This window comes from Brassica napus, chromosome C6 (genome assembly GCF_020379485.1).
Source record: "Brassica napus cultivar Da-Ae chromosome C6, Da-Ae, whole genome shotgun sequence".
Lineage (NCBI taxonomy): Eukaryota > Viridiplantae > Streptophyta > Magnoliopsida > Brassicales > Brassicaceae > Brassica > Brassica napus.
In genome coordinates this window covers 30,161,878-30,180,806 of record NC_063449.1, presented here as the reverse complement: position 1 = coordinate 30,180,806, position 18,929 = coordinate 30,161,878, and the positions used below count along the sequence as shown (strand labels likewise).

Sequence of the window (18,929 nt, the reverse complement as noted above, 5' to 3'; positions counted from 1 at the left end):
ATGTGCATCGCTGGAACCCCACTTGGGGTTTCAGATTTTTAATTTTTTTTTATCTTTTCATAGAAAAATAAAAGGGATCAATCGCGGGCCGCCACGTATCAGTGGGGCCCGCGAAAATCACAAAAACCCCAAAAAAATCGATCCTTACCTCATAGTTTTTCTTACCGGTCTTTCTTTTTTTTGCAGGGTCCACGCCTGAAAATCCCTCTAAGGACCCTGCGATGCACATGGTCTTATATTCCGCTAAAAACCTCTAATAATCATGCTCTAAGAGACATCTCTTAACTTAATCTTGCATCTTTCATCCACTTGGCAATTTCTGATTAGTTTAGCTATTTAATTTTTATTAAATTTAATTATTTATTTATCTTATATATTAAAACAGAAGTCATGACTTATTTCATGTGTGATATTTCATTTTGGACCATCTCATAAAAAATCATCACATTTAATTATTCTATCATTTAGTTCTATAATAAATAATATCACAAATATATCTTATTAATATCTTAATAAAATCAACAATATACTATTTTTAAGGAGAATCTCAAAATTGTTTACTATGCTAAATTCAAAAATCTGTATTCAAAACCAATAAATTATATATAATTAAATATACCAACTGATTTATAAAAAAGACATTAAACCTATTAATCTAATAATTATTAACAACATATATAATTATTTTGTAGGACATTAAATATTTTTTAGGTCACATCATTAACAAAAAAATCGTATGTTATGCAATCATCGTATATGATTATATATACATAGATCGTGTACATCATTTTTAGTATTATGCAACCATAACATATGATTAATATTATTACTTTGATGATGTTAAAAAGTATCACAACATGTGATTGTTCTTTAATATTATTAACATTTTTTATCAAATTAATACCATTCTAAAACATATAATAGAATTCGTTTACAATCATATAACTAAATTTAAATACATTTAATAATATATTTTCAATAACATTCTCTAAAATGCCGTTCAAACGTTAAAGAAAAATAATTTGACATATAAAATAAATTTTAATTATATAATAGAGAAAAATATAGCATATTTTTGTCCTTGAAACAAATAAAATATTGATGTACTAATATATATAATCAACTAAATGACACTGTTTCCATTTTTCTTACTTTAAAATTTAGATTTATTCACACAAACTAAAGAAAAAAATTATATTTTATCTAATCAAAAACATCATTAACTATTTACCTAATCATAATTCAACCAATAAAACGCTAACTGGATAATATAAAAGGTTATATAAAAAGAAAAAAATGAATAAACTTGCATTGAAAATTGAAAATATCATTTAACTTGAAGTGAAAAAAGATTTTCCAAAACGTCATATATTAAAAACAAAGTGAATATGTTCTACAAACATAAACACTAGAAAATCTTCTCCTTTGTATAGAATTATCAAATTACAAGTTAATTTTCTAACATATCAATTTGATTGTTTCATAATGCAAAACAGAAATAAGCAATTTCCTCAACCCCGCGCGGTTGCACGGATCAAAATCTAGTAATATATTAAAATAATAATATTTTGTTGTTAAGAACTCTATTTTAAGAATCCATGCGATAAACATGTCTATTTTACAATCTCATGTTCAAACGAGGTAAATTCACGAGGTAAGTGAAGAGGCAGGCAATTAAAAACAATTGAACCTGTAGATCCCAAAGAAGGACAAGGCTCTAGCGATTCTGTAAATAGACATCGTCTCCTCAAGGAGATGAAATCGAGGAGCTGCTCCTTATTGTTCTCACAAGAAAATTGACTTTAATGGAGAGAAGCTTCCGGATGTCTCAGAAGGTTTTAAAATTTTGGAAAGAGATAAAAAGTTACCGAACCCAGAATCTCTGGTTTCGTAGACCAGCGCCTTATCTATTGGGCCATGAAGTCACTTACGTTTTACCAACAGTGTTTGTGCTATCTTAATTTTTGGGAATTTGTGGTCATGACATGCTATATATACATATTGTTTCATTGGAATGGTTGAATCAACACATGACCCTCAAATTCTGGAAACTACTATACGAGATGATTTAATTTTTCCTCATCTTCTAGAAGGAAAAATATTGTTTTGTAGATTTTGGTTATGAAAATTGTGGTTATTTAGCTCCATATCAAAAGAAAGAGTAGACATATTCAATACATTTCCAAGAATTTTAAATAGTGAGCCTAAGAACTCGTAAAAATGTTTAATAGATGTCATGTGTTACTACGTTCAGTTATTGAGTTATTGAATATATGTTTGGTGTTTAGAAGGAAAAACAGAGAAGTTTAAATTAATTTCTAAAGTAAAATATCTCAACGCAAATAAATGTTATATTTTTAACAATGAGACTCCAGAACTTTATTCGTTGGAAGATTGACTACGAAGAATAGGATTTGGGAAGGGACACTACACATATGTATCTCAATGTGAACAATCTGTGAACAATTATTCAGATGATGAGAGTGATGAATAAGTGAACCAAAATACATCGACATGAGTTTATATAAAAATGGTGCAAGATCATATCAGTGAATAAATTAGATTGATAAAAGACATGATTTTCTTCGACTATAAATTCATATATGTGTTCTTTTTATTAAATAATTATAAATTATAGTTATGGATACATGGAGAAGTATACTAGTATAAATTAACGTTTTTTGTGAAAAAATAAATCAGTTGTTTGTGTGTGCAAGTAATAAATATGGGGGTATAGATATGGATTCTAAAACCTATGAATAAAAATCTTAATTATATTTAATTTTTTCAAACAATAGTTTCTATATTAATTTAAATGAAAATACTCATTCCTTTTGTTGATTAACATTTTCCACATTAAAGATTTCATTCATACACAAAAATGAATACAAAAGTTGAATGAAACAAAGGTTGAATGCATTAGTCGTCATGTCCTAAGGCCTTCAGAAACAAATTCCCACACATGGGGAGACCGAAACCCCAACACATCGATACATAAAACAATAAGATCCAATCGTTAGAATGCTAGACAAACAAAAAAAAACTGGAAACACATAACATCTTCAACACAAATTTAATAAAAGACCTAGAGCATAAGCTTTTGAAGAGACAAATTAATCTTCGCTAATCTATTGACGAAACGGAAACATAAAAGGATTACTATTATACTGCTTTCACTAGAAAGCGCCAAAAAATCGAAATCTAGCAACCAAAAGGATACGAAGACGCGCTCTTCTACATGGCCAAAGGAAATTAGAACCAAAACAAAACCTCGTCCATGTATTTAAATAAATAAATCACTAAAAATTCGCGAAGACAAAATAGTAACTATTTACAAGGAAAATTTACCTATCCATTTATTTCTATTAATTTATTTCTTTTTTCACTCGTTTCTCTTGTTCTCGAAAAAATCATTAATCAGAATCTATGTTTTCAGTGATATATCTTTATATATATGTATTCTTTTTTATTTTTTTGGGTCAAATATATATATATATATATCAGTTGATTCTTTCACATAAAACAACCTTTACATACTTATCTCAAGAGATTCTAGTCATGGAAATTATCTATTGGTTTATTTATTTCAAAACCAACAAAATCCAGTGCTGGTTAAGTCACAAAATAAAAGTGAAAATCATATTTATTTTGCTCCATTTAAAACAAAAAAAAAAAACTTGGGACACAACTTACCTCTGTATGTTTCTTACACGTAGGGATGAAAAAATGGAAAGAAATAAATAAAAAAGGAAACAAATAACCGCGTCTGACCCTATACCAAAACCCGGGAGATTCTTCGGGTTGGTTTGCTAAATTGATTTTGTCCAGCGAACAGAGATCCAATTCCAAACTCATTTGATCCTTCCAAAAACTCCCAAATAATTCTGCTCTCTTTCCGATCAGATTGTTTTCTCTTCGAATTCAATTCATCTTCGAAATTGAACAAGAAAAAAAATCAAATTCACTTTCTGGGGGGGAGGGGCTTCTACTTCGTCTCTTGTGTTCGATTTAGGGTGGTCCTGATCGGATTTCGAATTTGATCTTAGCTAGGGCAAATCTTATAAGTTTGGGGCCTTACTGTTTCGTGGATCCGTAGCCAATCCAATTGTTTTGTCTTACGTTTTTGTGTGTGTGGGGAGGATTGCAATGTTAGAAAGGGGCTAGGGTTAGGGTTAAGGTGGTGTGGATAGTAGATATGGAGGAGTCTGAGCTTGAAGAAGGAGAGGCTTGCTCTTACAATCTCACTAACGATTTTGGTTCTAGCTTCGACCCTGACAACGATCTCTCTTACATTGTAAGATTTATCTCTTTTTTTTTTATATATATGTTAGTGTCTTATTGACAACTTGGATTATGAACTGTGTCAAGTGCTAATGTTACTGTGTTTTCTCCATTTTGGAAGAAAGGTAATTAGTTTTTTTTTCTATAAGAAATTATTGATGCGGCGGATACCTATATCGATTTTTTGAACGTCTAGGCTATTTTTTTTTTTTAATATTTTTCAAGATAGATGCATTGATTGATTTTTACTTTGGTAAGGATGTGTATGTGGTCAACATGGTATGTATGTTTAAATGTTATGGTTTGGTAATTTCATTATGATTTAATCTGCAACGAGAGATCACTTTAATTGCGATTAGATCACTTTCCCAGATTGTTAAACTATTTAAGCCTTTGGTTTCTATAAGGAAGTCTTTAGTTTGCGATTGCCTGCTGCTTTGTTTAGGTTTTTTATTACATGGATGTAAACAAGGTTTCTATGGTATGTATGTTTAAATTCTTAGGTTTTAAACTCTGAGTCTTTGAGTTTGTTATTTTTGCAAGTAATCAGTGTTTTGGTTTTGCTCTCTTGTTTATTTTGAAGGACCACAAGCTTCAAAACATACTTGGACATTTCCAGAAAGACTTCGAGGGCGATTTTTCTGCTGAGAATCTTGGTATGTTTATGCGTGGCAGCAACTCTTCTTCTTCCTTTGGGTCACAAAGTGTGAAACTAGTCCTTTCAATTTCGTTACAGGGGCGAAATTTGGTGGCTATGGCTCTTTCTTGCCAACTTATCAACGTTCCCCTCTTTGGTCTTATCCAAAGGCACCTGCAAAACCTCAGAGCTCTGCAGGGACTAGATCTCCTAACATCTTACCAGGGGAGGTATATGTTCTTTTTTTCTTCCTGTAAATGCTATAACATTACTTAGTCTCTTAACCTTCTATTCTTCTCTCAGTCCCAGAGTGGTAATGCAGCTTCGTCTAGCCTTCCTAAAACGGCAAAATCTGAGCTTACTTCCTCTAGAATCCCCCAAAAATCAGTGAAATCCAAGAAACCCAACTCCAGTTCCAGACATGAATCTGCAACCAAGAAGCCTGGGGTCTTCAGTAAACAAAACTCCCTGAAGCTTCGGATAAAGATGGGATCAGATAGTTTACCTGCTGAAAAGAATGCTGCTGCGATATATAGTGGCCTCGGACTTGATGTGTCGCCTAATAGTGTTTCTGGTAGTGAAGGGATGTCTGGAGAACCTCAAGGTTATTCTCCGTTGGAGTCTCCCACCAATATTCTTAATGTAAGAGTTTTCCTTGTTTTGTTTCGATATAGTGCAACAGTGTCCTTTGTTTTGAGAGGCTTTATCGTGTTGATAATATTCTTATAATGCAGGTTATGACTTCTCTTCCTGTGGATCCTTGTCAGTTGCTATCTCCTCTCTCTAATGACCTGATTCGGTTCATCGAGAGGGAAAAACCCGAGAAGGGATATAAGCGTACATCTCCATCCAGGCTTTTCATTGAGAGCTATTCTGCTATGGCAAACCGTCCAGAACCTCAAAAGGCTGGAGAGAATCTATCGTTAGAGAAGAATAGAAAGATGCTGGAGAGGAACAACTTGTCTGCAGAGGCAAGTGTCCGCAGTAAGAAGGGTCTACTTGATGGAAATGATGGCTCCGTCAAGAAGCCAACGGAAACAAACACATCATATCCTTCTGGAACGGAGAAAGAAACAGCCAGTAGTAAATTATTTGATGCATCCAAAGAAAATTACAATGGCAGTCTTAAGGGAGACATGGAGGTAGGAGAATACAAAGGAAGCAAAGCTCTTGAGCCGCCGCATCATGAGAATCCAAAGACTAGTTCAGCTGGAAGTGTTCGGGGAGATAAGAAGAATAGATTTGGTGATGATGATGCTTCAGGACGCTCGAGGAAAGAATACAAAGGAAGCGTAGCTCCTGAGTTAGTCAAAAAGGAAACAGAAGCGTCAAAGCTGAAAAGTGGTCATAAAGAACATTCGTCGAGAAAACAGAAGTCTGATCAGATAGAACGGGAGCCACAGTCTTCATCGAAGTTTAGTAAACAGAAAAGCTCTGTTGTCAATGAAACAAAGATGAATGGTCAATCTGAGAAGAAGGAAGTGGCAGCCTTGAAACCACATAACGGTGGCAAAAAAGCTGAGGACACTTACAAAGACTTTTTTGGAGACATAGATGACTCTGAGGAAGAAGTGGAACCTCCGACCTTAGAAGATACGCCGGAAAAGTCTCGAGTCCCAGTGACAGAATCTCAGAATGTTGGTCCTGGACCCTCATTGGGCAAACTTGGTAGTGATCCTTCTCTTCCTAAAGCGAATCCCGTGGTCATAGAAGAACATTGGGTTGCTTGTGACAAGTGTGGACAGTGGCGGCTTCTTCCTTTTGGCCCCGTCCCCAAACTTCCGGAGAAATGGATGTGCACGATGCTTGATTGGCTGTGAGTTTTTTTTCTTAATTCTCTATATATTATTTTTTTCGATGTGATATATTGTCAAAAATGTGTGTTTCAGCCCTGGTGCGAACTATTGCGATGTTCCTGAAGATGAAACAACGAAAGCTGTGTATGCGATGTATCAGATTCCTGCACCTGACAGCCAGGCTCCAGTGCAGAGTAACCCCAGTGGTCTTAAACCTCAGTTTAATCAGGGAGATAACAACACAAAAAAGAAGAGGAAGGGTTTTAAAAAGTTGGACAACGGAATGGTTAAAGAAGGTTCTCGAACTGAAGAAACGAGCAAGAAGAGTATCCTAACATCAGCAAGAAATGGAATCATGCACAACTCGCATGGACTTAAAGACGTTGCTGAGGAAGAGAGACAGAAACATAAACATAAAGAGAGAGGCAAAGCAGTGGATCACCACTCTGATCATGACTCGAGGAGCTTGAAGATGAATAACAAAAGGAATGCAGATCAAGAGAGCTCAATGCTGGCCAAGAAAATGAAGATTGAAAGTTTTCCGTTTCCTGATGAAGGAGGAGCTTCAGACAGTGGTGTCCCCGTCGCATCAGCAGATAAAAAGCACAAGCCTCGAGTCTCCTCTAAAATGCCAAAAGAGGAAGGAGGGGCTTCGGACACGGGAAATAGTAATAGCACAGGGGGGAGTAGAAAGAGGAAACTGAAAGAGAGCCATGGTTCTCCTAGGGTGTACCGTGAGAACGAAAACCATGAACGAAAGAAAGCTCGAGTTCTTAAAGGAGAAAAGGAGCCAAGTTTTTCTCATGGAAGTGGAAAATCGGAAAAGAAAAACAAAAGTCATTCGAGAAGAGAGTACGGACATGTTGCAGCCACCTCTAGTTCTTCTCATAAACCCAGAAACAGCTCCCACGAAGTTAAATCTTCTCCTGTTGAGTCGGTGTCGTCCTCACCTATGAGAAAGAAGAAAGTAGATTCTCATGATACTGACTTCTTGGCAGCAAGTACTATGAGAAGATTCTCAGATGGTGAAGGTGATGGTGGGAGTGATAGATCGCAAACGCGGACAAAGAACAAACATGGATTCCATGAGTCTTCTGTGCTAGATGTTTGTGATAATAAAGGATCTTTGAAAGCTAAAGTGCGAGCTGAACCTTCTCTGGATGCCAATTTAGAAAATGGTGGCCACAAGGATCATATTCATGGTGAAGGAAAAAAGTCTAGCGATCATCATCGACGTAGCAATGATTCTTTGGCGAAGAAGTCAGGAAAAGGTTCATCTTCACGGGATGGTCCGAGACATATTGAAAAGAAGATAAACGATGGTAGTAGTCCCGACATGGTCGTGAAACCAAACATTCCAAAACCTTATGACGTTGAAAGAGTATCAGAGAGGAGTAACAGAGCAGATCTAACTTCTCCATCACGGCCACCATCTAGAGGCGATTTCTCCCGTAAGAAAGTCGAAAAATGCGGCACATCAGCTGGCAATAATAGTATCCAAGCTGATGATGTGACGAAGGCAACAGCCCAGGTAAGAAGGAGAAACGAGCCTTCTCCAAGCCCCTTGCGAAAGGAAGTAACATCTGTGCAAGCCGCTCATAATATTTTGAAAGAAGCTAAAGACCTAAAACATACAGCTGATCGCCTCAAGGTTTTTTCCTTCTCATAATTCAGTTGTTAGTGTTATTTCTCATTCTGTTCTTGTATTTTTATTCTAATGGTCTTGATTTTTGTTGTTGCTGCTGCAGAGTTCTATCTCAAACCTTGAGTTCATTGAGCTTTACTTCCAAGCTTGCCTCAAGTTTCTTCACGGTGCTTTTCTCTTGGAGACGAGCAGTAACGAGAGTGCTAGACAAGGAGAGACAATGATCCACTCTACGAGTATTTATAGCAGCACAGCGAATCTCTGCGGGTAACTCAGAATGTTATTTCTTTTACCATTTGTAATCATTTGTAAAACCTCTTTTTGTCATGATAGATTTTGTGCCCGTGAGTATGAGAAGTCTAAAGAGATGGGAGCTGCTGCTCTGGCTTACAAATGCATGGAGGCCGGGTATATGAGAGTGCTCAACTCCTCTTACACCAGTGCTAATAGATATCGAAATGAATTGCAGACTTCTTTGCAAATCGTTCCTCCAGGTAAGCTACTCTGATATAACCAACGATGTTTTGGAAATATTCTTCACATTGTAATCTTTTTTGGCACTGCCCTTTTAGGTGAGTCTCCTTCCTCATCTGCTTCGGATGTTGATAACGTGAACAATCCAGCAGCGGTAGACAGAGTTGGCAACTCAAGGTGCACCAGCTCTCCTTTAGTTGCTGGGAACCACGTCATTTCTGCGCAAAACCGCTCTAATATCTTACGCATAATTCAATTTGTAAGTGTGTTAACGGCTCTTGCAACGTTGTGAATTGATGTGCTTCGGTTGCTTTGCAACGTTGATACTCTTTAGACATGTGATTAACCTGAGCTACTCTCTACTGTTTGCAGGCTCAGAACGTAAATCTGGCAATGGATGCATCGAGGAAATCACGTGTGGCATTGGCAGCTTCTATTGAAAACTTGGGGGAGGACCAACAACATGGAGAGGGAGTTCTATCGATAAAAAGCACTCTTGATTATAACTTTCAAGACTTGGAAGGGTTGCTACGTTTAGTGAAGCTTGCAATGAAGGCCAATAACCGGTGAAAGACGAGCTGAAGTGAAGCAGCTTTTTTTTTTGTCAAGTGAGAAGAAGAAAGAGGCAAAAGAAATCATCTGTTGCCTTGCAGCTCTGCTTGCGTTTTGGATCCCATAATCATTTTGTACAAATCCATGAAGAGTTCCGCTTACAGAGTCTGCTATGAAGGAACATGACAATTGACTCCATCAGATGCTTCTCTTATTCTTCTGAGGAAGCCTTCTTCTCCAGCTAATTATCCAAGAACCATGTATGGAGTATGTATACAGAGCAACCAAGGTGTAACTTGTGGTACTGGATTCTCTATTTCTCGATCTCAAGACAGAGAAAGCCGTTCTCCCAGTATCAGGTCAGTCAGTATATCCTTAAAAGCTCTGGTCCATAGATTACTTTTCTTTTTTTTTCTGTAAAAGCTATGGGCTGAAACTTAAGTTGGATGTTATTTTTTTTTGCAGATTGTAAACTGTTCTCATTCTAAATAAGCCATTTAGGGTATTACAAAGAAAGGAAATAATAAGATTAGAAGAGTTTGGAGTAATAGTAGATCTTCCTGTAGTGGATAGGCATTTTTTGTTTTAGGAGGTAAGAAAGATTTTATTCATTTCATTTCTCAAGTTATTAATATATTTACACCCAAACCAAATCTGATGTTCTTTTGTTGCTCTTTCTCTTGGTGCAGTGTTGTCTTTTTTTTTTTTTTTTTTTGTAGATAACAAAGCAAAAGAAAGTTACAAATAGAGTTCTGCGGTCTTGGAGAACGGCTTTCTCTGGGTTACCAATAACTTCCCTATCTGATTTTCAGTTGCAGTTTTCCGGCAAAGTTTTGAAACAGGCTTTGGTTCCTCTTTATCTTTGTCGTATCTTAACTAATATGTTTTTTTTTACTGAAAATCCTCAACTCATGGGTGTATGCATGCCTTCTCTGGTTTTGAATGGCCTTAATGTATAAACTGTACATTGTTCGTCAAAGATAATATAAGCGAGAGAATCTTACAGTCCTCTGATTCGAGACCATCTTACTAGTTATAACACCAAGCTATTTTGTTTTTTTCTTTTCTCTAATTTCGAAACCTTTGCAATGTGTGTACTGAAACGTTGGTGGAGCAATTATATCACCAATAATCTCTACAAGAGCAAGATCCGTCTCTAAAATGGTGAAATCTATTACAGTCTCTTACAACAATCTCTCTACCGTATAGCTTCGAGATCAGCTTCATCACAAGATGACAATCCCCACAGATTCTAAGGTTCTTGATAATCCTCACCGGAGTTCCAGGCCTCGTCTTCATCAAACAGAAGGCGATCGCCAGTTTCTCACTGTGGTAAGACAACGTCTTCACTTTACCTTCCTCATCAAGATCAAGTAAAACCTCTTTTGTATCCGAAACATATCCAGCTTCTTCTCTCAGCCTCTGCATTACCTCACCGAGCATAGCGTAAATACTCTCGCTCTCTTCTTCAGACTCGTCTCCCACAACAAACTCGTGAATCACGCCATCTACTTCAACAGAGCTGCACCCAGGAACTTTCTTGATACCTTTTACCTGTAGAAAAGAATCTTCAGTTAGTTCAGAAACCCATTAAAACAGTTTCTAGCAAAGAGTTTAGTTGTGTATTTGCCTCCATTTCTTGTCTGATACGCTTAACTTCTATCCACCTCCCTGTTTTGGCATATACATTTGATAAAAGCACATAGGCTCCGCTACTCAAGGGATCTAGCTCGATGAGTTTCTTGAGTGCAGCTTCGCAAGTCTTGACATCCCCAAGCGTTCTCGACCCGCTCAAGAGAGACCCCCAGATGAGTTCATCAGGCTCCACAGGCATAGAAGCTATAAACCTCTCTGCTTCTTCGATCAAACCCGCTCTACCGTAGAGATCAACCATACATCCATAATGCTGGATCGATGGAGTGATACCGAACTTCTCAACCATCATCGCAAAGTATGATCTTCCTTCCTCTACAAGACCGCCGTGAACGCAAGCACCGAGAAGGCCCACGAAAGTCACAGAGTTTGGGTTTATGTTGTTAGACGCCATCTCAGAGAACAGCTGGAAACACTCTTCTGTTAATCCGTACATTGCAAAGCAGCACATCATCGCACTGTAGGCTTTGACGTCTTTCTTGCATCCCAAGGAAACGAAAACAAGTTTTGCTCTCTCAAGACTCCCACATTTGGCGTACATGTCAATGAGAGATGTGCGTAAGACTACGTCAATCTCAACATTGTACTTATCCACGTAAGCCTGAACCCACTTCCCTTCCTCAAGCGCGCCCAATCTCCCACATGCGGAGAGCACAGCCGACAATGTGAACTCGTTTGGTCTGATTTTAGATAACTGCATCTCTCGGAACAAGCCAAGAGCTTCTCTGTTTCTCCCGCACGTGACGTATCCGCTTATCAAGGAGCTCCACGAGATCACGTTTCTCTCAGGCATTTCGTCGAACAGCTTCCGCGCAACATCGATCGACCCTGCTTTCGCGTAGGCGTTCGCCACCGAGTTCCACGCGGGTAAGTCCTTTGAGATAGACTCATCGAAGACTCGATGCGCAGAGGCCAAGTCGCCGCAGGAAGAGTACATGTTGAGGAGAGAAGTGCGGACGAAGGGGTCAGCGTGAAGACCAAAGAGAAGAATCTGAGCGTGGGTTCGTCGGCCGAGAGGAAGGTGAGTGGGGTTGTTGAAAGAAGGGAGAAGAAAGGGGAAAGTGTGAAAGTCGGGTGTGACGGAGTGGCGGCGCATACGGAGGTAGACGGAGAAGGGAGAATGTGGGGAGAGATTGTGATGAAGAGCGGCGCGAATGACGAGGTTCCATAGGAAAGACTCGAGCTTTAGATGTCGAATATGAAATATCGGATTTATAGTATATGATATTGACATACTCTCGTTATTACCATTTCTCAGATCACCGGACAACGTCGGTAACAATCTGTATGTCTCTCAGTTCACGGCTGTTGGTTTGGTTTTGTTGCTGCAAGTCTCGGGACAAGTCCATTCATTAAGATTTAAGACACTGGTGTCTTGGGAGATCATACCGGACTCACTGGTTGGTTCACACGCTGAACCAGTAGATGGGTCGATTTTGTAAAGAACAAAATTTTGGGTATAAAAATGTAAATATCAGATAATTAGTTGTCCTTTATATAAACAAAGTGATAACATAGAACCCTAATGCCAGTCAGTCTTTACCGCTCTCTCCGCCGTCTGCTTCCAGAAATCGACAACACCCAATGGTATCTTTTTGCAACTCACATTGAAATCTAATGGGCCTTCGTTTGATTTTTGGATCTATTTGGTTCTACTCGTTTTGCATAAGTTAGTATGTGAGGATCGTGGATTCGATGGCTTTCGTATTCTTGTCTTGTGAAATACATTTGATTCTTCTAGGTCCGATGTGTACCAATCGTGTTTTCTGATGTTTGGTTTGGCATTTTCTGATTCGTAGGCACCAAAAAGGGGAGTGAAAGTGGTTGCCAAGAAGAAGACGGTATATGCCTCTAGCTACTTCCTCACATCATCTAGCATTGTGCAATTACTTTCTCTTATTCGATTTTATCTTGTTTCTTTTTTTTTAGGAGAAGGTTACTAATCCGTTGTTTGAGAGAAGGCCAAAGCAGTTTGGTATCGGTGGTGCTTTGCCTCCTAAGAAGGACTTGACTCGTTACATCAAATGGCCTAAGTCCATCCGTCTTCAAAGACAGAAGCGTATCCTTAAGCAGAGGCTCAAGGTCCCTCCGGCTTTGAACCAGTTCACCAAGACTCTTGACAAGAACCTTGCAACCCAGCTTTTCAAGGTTCTTATGAAGTACAGGCCAGAGGACAAAGCTGCAAAGAAGGATCGTCTTTTGAAAAAGGCTCAAGCCGAGGCTGAGGGAAAGCCTTCTGAATCCAAGAAGCCCATTGTCGTCAAGTATGGACTCAACCACGTGACTTACCTCATCGAGCAGAACAAGGCACAGCTTGTTGTCATTGCTCACGATGTTGACCCTATCGAGCTGGTCGTCTGGTTACCTGCACTTTGCAGAAAGATGGAAGTGCCTTACTGCATTGTTAAAGGCAAATCTCGTCTTGGAACAGTACGTCTCCTTAGGTTTACATTTCATATTAGTGTTTTCTGCATACTCTAAACCCTGATTTGTGTTCTCATCTACTTGCAGGTCGTTCATCAGAAGACTGCTGCTTGTTTGTGCTTAACCACTGTCAAGAACGAGGACAAGCTCGAGTTCAGCAAAATCCTTGAAGCCATCAAGGTAAATAAAAGAGAGAAAGACTCAAAACATAAAGTTCTCGTTGAGACTCTTTTGACCATATCTTTAACGTGTTTGTTTTTTGGTTTGGGGGTGGATAGGCAAACTTTAACGACAAGTACGAGGAGTACAGGAAGAAGTGGGGAGGAGGGATAATGGGATCTAAGTCTCAAGCCAAGACCAAAGCTAAGGAGAGGGTTCTTGCCAAGGAGGCTGCCCAGAGAATGAACTAATCAGAGAGCGTCTGTCTTCACAATGATGATGATGGTTTTGTTTAGCGATTTCATGGAATGTTTTAAAACTCTATTCTCTCTTACTATCTATGTTTTTGCACACTTGAGGATAATATGCAGTTTTGTTATACATTTTGCTTTCGAGTTTACCTATTTATTGAAAATTATCTGCAAATTAACACCATTTGGTTTGATGGGTATGGTAGTGCAAGCGTAGTAGTTTTAGATATGGATTCATGATTGGAACTTGTTTCGTCAAAGCCAAGATTGAGAACAAAGAGAGATGATTTGAAAAGAGGAGCTTGATCTCGTTTTGAAGCAAGCTTCTCTATGTTGTTGTAATAGCAAAGTGAAGCATCATTCATTACCTCAACCATGGGACCAAGTGAACAGTTAATAGGTTAGCACTCAAGGTAGGTTGGGCTTCAGGCCCATTTATAGTACTTTTGAGGCCTAATAACTGTAAGCCTTTAGTGCAGCCCTTTTTAACCGCCATGGCTTTCGACTCTCTTTCTTCTTCCTCTTCCCTGTGAAAATATTTGGAAAACAGAGATCGTGAATTAGCTGTTAAAAACCCTAATTGCATCGATCTGCTCATTGTTTTATTGATTCCAAGTGAACATGAGGTAGGATTCTTCGCTTCCTCTGCTAATTTTTATAGTATATCTTTACTCCAATCGAAGATTACTTTCTAACACTCGCTTTTTGTCTCGTCTTCTGCAGTAGGCCAATGGAAGAGGATACCAACGTAAGTTAAATCTCTTCGCCTCTCTCTCTCTCGAAGCTCTATAATTTGATATCTCACCCATCATTGCTCTTAGTATTGCTTTTTTTAGGGCTAGAACTACTCGATTAGAGCTATTAATTCGCTACTCTTATGGTGTTCATGTATCTTGTAGAGCTTATGCTAGAGGGAAAAGATTCACTGTTCTGAGAGTGGTTTCATCTTATCTATAGAGTTATGGCTGTGTGAATGTTGATTTTGCCTTTATCTTTAGTTATGGTTATTTAGCTCTGTGTTTTGATCTCTTATACTTGATGTTATTAAGAAGGCAATCTTGTATTGAAATGCATTGGTTGATTTGTCATCATATGCTTTCTGTGCACTTTGATTAGCAGGGAAAGACCGAAGAGGAGGAGTTCAACACGGGACCGCTTTCTGTTTTGATGATGAGTGTTAAGAACAACACTCAGGTGTTGATCAATTGCCGCAACAACAGGAAACTCCTTGGCCGTGTTAGGGCTTTCGACAGGCACTGCAACATGGTTCTCGAAAACGTCAGAGAAATGTGGACTGAGGTTATCTTCTTTTCTTTTTGTGGTACCTATTTTTTTGTATATAGCATCTGTGGTTTCTTACATGAGGGGGTACTCTGTGGTTTCTTTTAGGTACCGAAAACTGGAAAAGGAAAGAAGAAGGCTCTTCCCGTCAACAGAGATCGCTTCATTAGCAAGATGTTTCTCCGTGGTGACTCTGTCATTATCGTTCTCAGGAATCCCAAGTAAGAGATAGAGAGATGTCAGCTGCTCCTACTTGTTTCCTCATATCATACCCCTCGCTTCTTAATTGTCAACCGAGATACATCTTTGATCATGAGTCTTAAAATCTAGTGTTGCCTTGTACTTTTCACTTGTGTTCTGTCTTATCTCGTATGACTAAGAACCAGCCCTAAGTAGTAGTTTGTAATAGCAAAAGACAAAGTTTCTTTGGTTAAAACTATAGACAAAGTTACCTTACTGAGTGCAGCTCACAGGATTGGATTGGGATTAAGATATCTGCTCATCTATGAGTAATGCCCCTTAACTTTGTATGACAAACAAGTTTTTTTTAAGCTGTAGCGAGGTCCATGAATAGTAGTAGTAGTAAGTACACCAAAACTCTTACTCTAAACGTTACAGAATATAGTATCAAAATATAAATAAAAACAAAATTAAATTTGAACAAACGAACTTCTCTTCTCTCCACAATGTAGCTGCAAGCAATGCCTTCCACTTTTGGTCAATGGCTGCTACGTTCAACTGTTTAAGCTGAGGTTGTTTTGGTAGTTACGGAGGAGCCTTCCTTCTGGTCACCAAAGACACGTTGACGGAAGTCTTTGACCATGAGAGGGAGTCCCTGACGAAGAGACACCTTTGGTTCCCAACCAAGAAGCTCCTTGGCCTTTGTGATGTCAGGCTTTCTCTTGTGAGGATCATCCTCTGTATTTGGTCTGAACTCTATGTTTGCGTTTGGATCTATCGTCTCTTGCACCACCTGCAACCAAATCAAAGACACCAGAATTATCAGAGAGTTCAAAGTAAAGAAAACAGAAAGATCTGTATTACATATAGAGAAAGAAACCTTAGCGAGCTCGAGCATGGTGAATTCACCAGGGTTACCGAGGTTAAATGGCCCTACATGTTCTCCTTCCATCAATTTCATCAAACCTTCAACCTTTATCCATCACACAAACCACACAAAATCAGACTCAACGCGCTCAAAATTAACAGGACAAAGGGGCACTAAAGATCAGACTCCATTTGGTCCTTCGTTCGAAAATTGTTAGTACTATTTTGAACCGTGTTTTGGGGAGAAAAAGCAGAGGGTCTTACCAGATCAGAAACAAACTGGAAACTTCTTGTCTGCTTCCCATCACCATAAACAGTCAATGGTTCTTTCCTTAGTGCCTGTTCAATTATTGTTAATACATTACTCTAGTGATCCACTAAATCATTCTTAATTGATTTACTAGTAGTTTGTGCAACTAAATTATTAACCAACCTGCGCAACGAAGTTGCTGACAACACGCCCATCATCTATGCACATTCTTGGACCGTAGGTGTTGAAGATCCTAGCAATCCTGACCTGTCACCACAATCAACAAGGCAGACACAAAAGTTATTCATTGTTCTATCTCTTCTTTCTTGACAAATACTACTAGACAAAGAAACATAACTTGTCTTGAAAGGCAGTAAAAAAAAAAGAGAGAGACCAACCTCAACATTGGCTCCACGGTGATAGTCCATGGTTAGCGTCTCAGCGGTACGCTTCCCTTCGTCGTAGCAACTACGAACACCTGCTCCGACCATTACAACCACAATCAGTCAAAGCACAAGAAACATGATTCACCACGTTTCAGAAAAAAGTCAAGAACTTCCCAAAGAACACTGTAATTAAAGCGCTACAACGGTAAAAATTAGTGTCAGTAAAATGACAGTGTAAAAGCAAAAACATTTAAAATCCCTAGAAAATGAAAGCAGGTACATTGAGGCCACGGCTCAATGGTTTGACCGTACAGAAATAGGGACCATGTCTGAAAGGAAGGCACATTATTGCGTGCGCATTTCCGAGACGGTGAAAGAAAGAAAAGTCGAGAGCCACAAAAGTCGACAGAGAAGCTAAAAACGTCGTCGTGTCACGTTTAGGTGGAATGATTCGTTTTTAGATTCCGTGGAGAACACAACCAATTAACAAGAGACGAAACAGAACATGCCAAAAACCTAACAAAGAAGGAAGAGATTACCGATGGGATTAACGTTGCCCCAGTAAGTCTCCACCTGAGGATGCTGAAGAGGATCACCGTAAACTTCACTGGTACTCGTCAGGAGAAACCTAGCACCGACTCTCTTCGCCAGACCAAGCATGTTCAACGTCCCGACCACATTCGTCTTGATAGTCTTGACGGGATTGAACTTGTAGTGAACAGGGGAGGCAGGGCACGCCAAATGATAGATCTGATCCACCTCAAGTAGTATCGGCTCCACCACATCGTGACGTATGAGCTCGAAGTTAGGGTTACCGAAATGATGCATAACGTTCTCTTTACGTCCCGTGAAGAAGTTGTCAACGACGATCACCGTGTCTCCTCTCGCCATCAACCGATCCACCAGATGCGATCCCACGAACCCCGCGCCACCTGTCACCACCACTCTCATCCCTTTGCGTTTCAAACCGAGCGGGATTTTCCCGCCTGTTGCTCCCATCGAGAGACTGGGCCTCCTCTGGGCCTGGAACGCGGGAACGTACGACTCGTCGCCGGGCCTGATTCCGTAACCGGAGAAGGGATCCGAGTAGGGGGTGGAGCGAGGGAAGATTGTGAAGACCAACGTCGCGATGGCAATGCCGACGAGAACGAAGAGGAGTCTCTGTTCACGGAGCATGTAACGCATAGGACGTGTCACGGTGGAGGACCACGGTTTGATAGGTCTCGGGTAGTAAGCATCGGCGTCTGGTTGGTCAGCCTCGTGTCGACGGTTGATCAGCTCGCTCGCCATCTCGCTTGCCTTGTTCGTTTGTCTCCTCCTACCTCTCTCGATCAAACAGCCGCGTGAAAAGCGAATCGGGTATTTTCGTGTATTTAAGTAGCCAAGACGTTACCGATCAAGGATAATCACTCGTTTATTACGAGAATGCCCTTTCAATTAGGAACCAAGTAACTATATGTTTAAAAGGAATAGTTATGAATTCTTTCACATTTTTCATCTTCTCATAAAGCTAAAGCAATAAATTCACCAAAAATTGACACATCAAAATTTTATTTTAGTATTCTATGAATTCTTTCACATTTTTCATCTTCTTATTATTTGATTCATATAGTTTAGCAAACCATTTATCTCTCCACATTTTTTTTCAAATAATCTTCTAATTACATTTATCTTTTTGCGGTGATAAATATGTTTAAAAGGAATAAGATATATCATTTGTTATTTTTAATGATTTATATATATATTATCATAAATTTATAGGAATATTAAAAAAACAATTTCGATCTTTTACTATAAACTAAAATTATGTTTTGAAATATTTTACTAAAAATAATAATCTGGTTATACTAATATATTTCACATATATATAAAGTTAATTTTCTCTTTTGGTGTATCATCATAATTTATATGCTATATCAATTTATTCAATAACTTAAATAATAAATTTCATTTATCAAATAAGTCATACACATAAATTTAAAAAAATATTAGGTTATTTGTCATTTTTATATTGTAAAATGTTTTTGTTTCAACACATTTTATATTTTCACGTAAACAAAGTCAATGCCAAACCCTAACTTAGAACTCAAAAG

General features: G+C 38.6%; 5 protein-coding genes across 6 annotated transcripts; 3 read left to right on the top strand and 2 right to left on the bottom strand.

Moving 5' to 3' along the window:
• The first annotated feature begins 3,781 nt into the window (after positions 1-3,781).
• Positions 3,782-10,393, top strand: LOC106435258 (cysteine-tryptophan domain-containing zinc finger protein 3). The gene is made up of 12 exons (XM_013876120.3): positions 3,782-4,294; positions 4,865-4,937; positions 5,018-5,148; positions 5,222-5,560; positions 5,653-6,734; positions 6,808-8,365; positions 8,463-8,626; positions 8,693-8,853; positions 8,932-9,092; positions 9,206-9,744; positions 9,851-9,977; positions 10,075-10,393. The coding sequence occupies exons 1-10, from the start codon at positions 4,196-4,198 to the stop codon at positions 9,401-9,403; spliced, it is 3,966 nt and encodes a 1,321-aa protein (XP_013731574.1). The 5' UTR covers positions 3,782-4,195; the 3' UTR covers positions 9,404-9,744; positions 9,851-9,977; positions 10,075-10,393.
• Positions 10,142-12,421, bottom strand: LOC106435259 (pentatricopeptide repeat-containing protein At3g62890). The gene is made up of 2 exons (XM_013876122.3): positions 11,016-12,421; positions 10,142-10,939 (listed from the first exon to the last, which is right to left on the bottom strand). Exons 1-2 carry the CDS (start codon positions 12,270-12,272, stop codon positions 10,508-10,510), a joined length of 1,689 nt encoding a protein of 562 aa, XP_013731576.1. The 5' UTR covers positions 12,273-12,421; the 3' UTR covers positions 10,142-10,507.
• Positions 12,422-12,529: 108 nt separating this feature from the next.
• On the top strand, positions 12,530-14,004 carry LOC106435260 (60S ribosomal protein L7a-1-like). Its single transcript, XM_013876123.3, has 5 exons — positions 12,530-12,625; positions 12,838-12,879; positions 12,968-13,468; positions 13,550-13,642; positions 13,741-14,004. The coding sequence occupies exons 1-5, from the start codon at positions 12,623-12,625 to the stop codon at positions 13,870-13,872; spliced, it is 771 nt and encodes a 256-aa protein (XP_013731577.1). The 5' UTR covers positions 12,530-12,622; the 3' UTR covers positions 13,873-14,004.
• Positions 14,005-14,336: 332 nt separating this feature from the next.
• LOC106435244 (small nuclear ribonucleoprotein Sm D2-like) lies at positions 14,337-15,609 on the top strand. 2 transcript variants are annotated; one of them, XM_013876110.3, is made up of 4 exons: positions 14,337-14,498; positions 14,596-14,620; positions 14,992-15,171; positions 15,262-15,609. In XM_013876110.3, exons 1-4 carry the CDS (start codon positions 14,494-14,496, stop codon positions 15,376-15,378), a joined length of 327 nt encoding a protein of 108 aa, XP_013731564.1. In that variant the 5' UTR covers positions 14,337-14,493; the 3' UTR covers positions 15,379-15,609. The 2 variants fall into 2 exon arrangements, with proteins under 2 accessions (XP_013731564.1, XP_013731563.1); XM_013876109.3 differs by having other exon boundaries at positions 14,359-14,498; positions 14,989-15,171.
• A 68-nt stretch (positions 15,610-15,677) lies between these two features.
• Positions 15,678-18,180, bottom strand: LOC106435243 (UDP-glucuronic acid decarboxylase 2-like). Its single transcript, XM_013876108.3, has 6 exons — positions 17,376-18,180; positions 16,849-16,928; positions 16,634-16,717; positions 16,465-16,539; positions 16,214-16,306; positions 15,678-16,126 (listed from the first exon to the last, which is right to left on the bottom strand). Exons 1-6 carry the CDS (start codon positions 18,124-18,126, stop codon positions 15,896-15,898), a joined length of 1,314 nt encoding a protein of 437 aa, XP_013731562.1. The 5' UTR covers positions 18,127-18,180; the 3' UTR covers positions 15,678-15,895.
• Between the last annotated feature and the right edge of the window lie 749 nt (positions 18,181-18,929).

Bases quoted from the DNA above. Each gene is read 5' to 3' on its own strand.
- LOC106435258 (XM_013876120.3), top strand. From the start codon at position 4,196: ATGGAGGAGTCTGAGCTTGAAGAAGGAGAGGCTTGCTCTTACAATCTC. The intron at 5,149-5,221 runs GTATATGTTCTT...TTCTTCTCTCAG, and splicing joins CTAACATCTTACCAGGGGAG to TCCCAGAGTGGTAATGCAGC. The intron at 8,627-8,692 runs GTAACTCAGAAT...TTGTCATGATAG, and splicing joins AGCACAGCGAATCTCTGCGG to ATTTTGTGCCCGTGAGTATG.
- LOC106435259 (XM_013876122.3), bottom strand. From the start codon at position 12,272: ATGTCAATATCATATACTATAAATCCGATATTTCATATTCGACATCTA. The intron at 10,940-11,015 runs GCAAATACACAA...TCTTTTCTACAG, and splicing joins GTATCAGACAAGAAATGGAG to GTAAAAGGTATCAAGAAAGT.
- LOC106435260 (XM_013876123.3), top strand. The intron at 13,469-13,549 runs GTACGTCTCCTT...ATCTACTTGCAG, and splicing joins GCAAATCTCGTCTTGGAACA to GTCGTTCATCAGAAGACTGC. The intron at 13,643-13,740 runs GTAAATAAAAGA...GGGGGTGGATAG, and splicing joins AAATCCTTGAAGCCATCAAG to GCAAACTTTAACGACAAGTA.
- LOC106435244 (XM_013876109.3), top strand. The intron at 14,621-14,988 runs GTAAGTTAAATC...CACTTTGATTAG, and splicing joins CAATGGAAGAGGATACCAAC to CAGGGAAAGACCGAAGAGGA. The intron at 15,172-15,261 runs GTTATCTTCTTT...GGTTTCTTTTAG, and splicing joins TCAGAGAAATGTGGACTGAG to GTACCGAAAACTGGAAAAGG.
- LOC106435243 (XM_013876108.3), bottom strand. From the start codon at position 18,126: ATGGCGAGCGAGCTGATCAACCGTCGACACGAGGCTGACCAACCAGAC. The intron at 16,929-17,375 runs GTAATCTCTTCC...TGGTCGGAGCAG, and splicing joins GGGCAACGTTAATCCCATCG to GTGTTCGTAGTTGCTACGAC. The intron at 16,307-16,464 runs GTAAGACCCTCT...TGATGGATAAAG, and splicing joins TCCAGTTTGTTTCTGATCTG to GTTGAAGGTTTGATGAAATT.